General features: G+C 39.6%; 1 protein-coding gene across 1 annotated transcript; it reads left to right on the top strand.

Moving 5' to 3' along the window:
* The first annotated feature begins 635 nt into the window (after nt 1–635).
* LOC132513887 (geranylgeranyl pyrophosphate synthase-like) lies at nt 636–1,532 on the top strand. Its single transcript, XM_060138499.1, has one exon. It carries the CDS (start codon nt 792–794, stop codon nt 1,530–1,532), a length of 741 nt encoding a protein of 246 aa, XP_059994482.1. The 5' UTR covers nt 636–791.
* The last annotated feature ends 1,392 nt before the right edge of the window (nt 1,533–2,924 follow it).

A 2,924-nucleotide genomic window follows, 5' to 3' on the forward strand; every position in this document is an offset into this window, starting at 1 on the left:
ACAATAGTGAGCACTTACAGGAGTACCTATGTGCCAAGTATTGTTCTAAGTTGATTCATTTAATCTTCATAGTTGTGCAGTACATGCCATTATCATCATCCCCATTTTATAGATGAAGAGATCATGACATGGGTAGGTTAAGTGATTGTCCAGGGCCACATACCTAGTAAGTATTGAAACCAGAATTTATTTTATTTTTTATTGAAGTATAGTTGATTTACAATGTTGTGTTAATTTCTGCTGTATAGCAAAGTGACTCAGTTATACATATATATACATTCTTTTAAAAAATATTCTTTTCCATTATGGTTTACCATAAGATATCGAATACAGTTATCTGTGCTATACACTAGGACCTTGTTGTTTATCCATCCTATATATAAAATCTTACATCTGGAGTGTGACCGGGATGGCGCATTTTCTTGCACTGAGTAATTCAGTGTCGCTGGCAGCTGAGCAGGGCGGAGAGTTCTATGGTGAAGTGAGGGGAGGGATTCATGTAGGAGTCCGGGGGAGCCTTGTTCTGAACTCTAAGGTGGGAAGTTGATGCTGGGGACTGCTACTCCCAGACTCGCAGCATGAAAGTTGTGATATCATCCTCGAACCATCAGCTTTGAAATTTAAAAAGAGTGGAGAAGACTCAAGAAACAGCCCAAAGAATTCTTCTAGAACCTTACAAGTACTTACCTCAGTTACCAGGTAAATAAGTGAGAAGCAAACTTTCACAGACAATTAATCATTGGCTAAAAGTTCCCAAAGACAAGCTGCAGATTACCATTGAAGTGACAGAAATGTTGCATAATGACAGTTTACTCATTGATGATGTCGAAGACAGCTCAGAACTCCGACGTGGCTTTCCCGTGGCACACAGCATCTATGGAATTCCATCTGTCATCAATGCTGCCAACTATGTACATTTTCTTGACCTAGAGAAAGTCTTAACCCTTGATCACCCAGATGCAGTAAAGCTTTTTACTCGCCAGCTTTTAGAACTCCATCAGGGACAAGGCCTAGATACCTACTGGAGGGATAATTACACATGTCCCACTGAAGAAGAATATAAAACAATGGTCCTGCAAAAGACAGGAGGACTATTTGGATTAGCAGTAGGTCTCATGCAGTTGTTCTCTGATTATAAAGAAGATTTAAAGCCACTGCTGAATACACCTGGGCTGTTTTTCCAAATTAGGGATGATTATGCTAATCTACACTCCAAAGAATATAGTGAAAACAAAAGCTTTTGTGAAGATCTAACAGAGGGAAAGTTCTCCTTCCCTACTATTCATGCTATCTGGTGGAGGCCTGAAACCACCCAGGTGCAGAATCTCTTGCACCAGAGAACCGAAAACGTAGATATTAAAAAATACTGTGTACATTATCTTAAGAAAGTAGGTTCTTTTGAATACACTCGGAATACTCTTAAAAAGCTTGAATCTAAAGCCTATAAACAAATTGATGCATGTGGTGGGAACCCTGAGCTAGTAGCGCTAACAAAACACTTAAGTAAAATGTTCGAAGAAGAGAATGAATAATATTAAGCCATTCTCGATTAGGTCTGATAGCTTAGGTGACGTTTTTTTGTCTTTTAGCCTATTGCCTTTTGAAAAATTTGGACCAAGCTGTTGGTCTCCAAAAACTGAGTGATAGTGGTGATGTGAGTGAGGTTGTTCAATGTAGAATCCCTGTGTACAGATAATCAGCATAGTACCAAGTTGAAGGAATCGCAAGGAGGCACATATAAATAAGTCTAATTTGGATGTGAGAATGTGCTATGATGGGATGTTGTGGCCAACTCTGCCACGCACATTCTGTTGATTCTGTCCATAAAGAAGACTTCAGCTTCTAGGAACTTTTATCCACATACTTCCTAACTGTATTATGTGGGCATTTTGCAATTCATCTACCCCATTTCCAAGCCATTGACTACTTGGGACCAGTTTCTATAGCTAGCTGGCCCAACGACCACAGGAACTCCTCTTTCTTCCTAAATGTTGTTGCTTAGAATAGCTCATTCTTCTCCCTGGAAACTCCCTTACTAAAGTCTTCCATGAAAAAGCTGACAGTGACAAGCAAAAAAGCAAAAACAAAAAAAAAACTTACATCTGCTATCCCCTGCCTCCCACTCCATCCCTCTCCCACCCCCTTGCCCTTGGCAACCACCAGTTTTTTCTCTATGTCCCTGATTCTGTTTCTGTTTCATAGATAGGTTCATTTGTGTCATATTTTAGATTCCACATATAAGTGATATCATACGGTATTTGTCTTTCTCTTTCTGACTTCACTTAGTATGATAATCTGTAGTTGTATTCATGTTGCTGCAAATGGCATTATTTCGTTCTTTATAATGGCTGAGTAGTATTTCATTGCATATATGTACCACATCTTCTTTATCCGTTCATCGGTCGACGGACATTTAGGTGGTTTCCATGTCTTGGCTATTGTAAATAGTGCTGCTATGAACATAGGGGTGCGTGTATCTTTTTGAATTAGAGTTTTGTCTGGGTATATTCCCAGGAGTGAGATTGCTGGATCATATGGCAACACTATTTTTAGTTTTTTGAGGAACCTCCATACTGTTTTCCATAGCAGCTTCACCAACTTACATTCCCACCAACAGTGTAGGAGGGTAAAGTGAATAATTTTTAAAACTAATGCAAGAGCATTTATTATTCAGTTGGCCCCATGGAGAATCAGCAGGTTGGAGATTTGAGGACCAGCTCTGCCTCAGGAAAGCTGGGTTTATTTGGACATGTTGTTTACCTTCTCTGACCTTGTTTCCCTTTTTTTTTTAAAATAAATTTATTTATTTTTGGTTGCGTTGTGTCTTCGTTGCTGCCTGCGGGCTTTCTCTAGTTGCAGAGAGCAGGGGCTACTCTTTGTTGTGGTGCACAAGCTTCTCATTGCAGTGGCTTCTCTTGTTGCGG

Source organism: Lagenorhynchus albirostris, chromosome X (assembly GCF_949774975.1).
Source record: "Lagenorhynchus albirostris chromosome X, mLagAlb1.1, whole genome shotgun sequence".
NCBI lineage: Eukaryota > Metazoa > Chordata > Mammalia > Artiodactyla > Delphinidae > Lagenorhynchus > Lagenorhynchus albirostris.

What these genes read in the sequence shown, in the direction of transcription:
- LOC132513887 (XM_060138499.1), top strand. Translation starts at nt 792, where the DNA reads ATGTTGCATAATGACAGTTTACTCATTGATGATGTCGAAGACAGCTCA.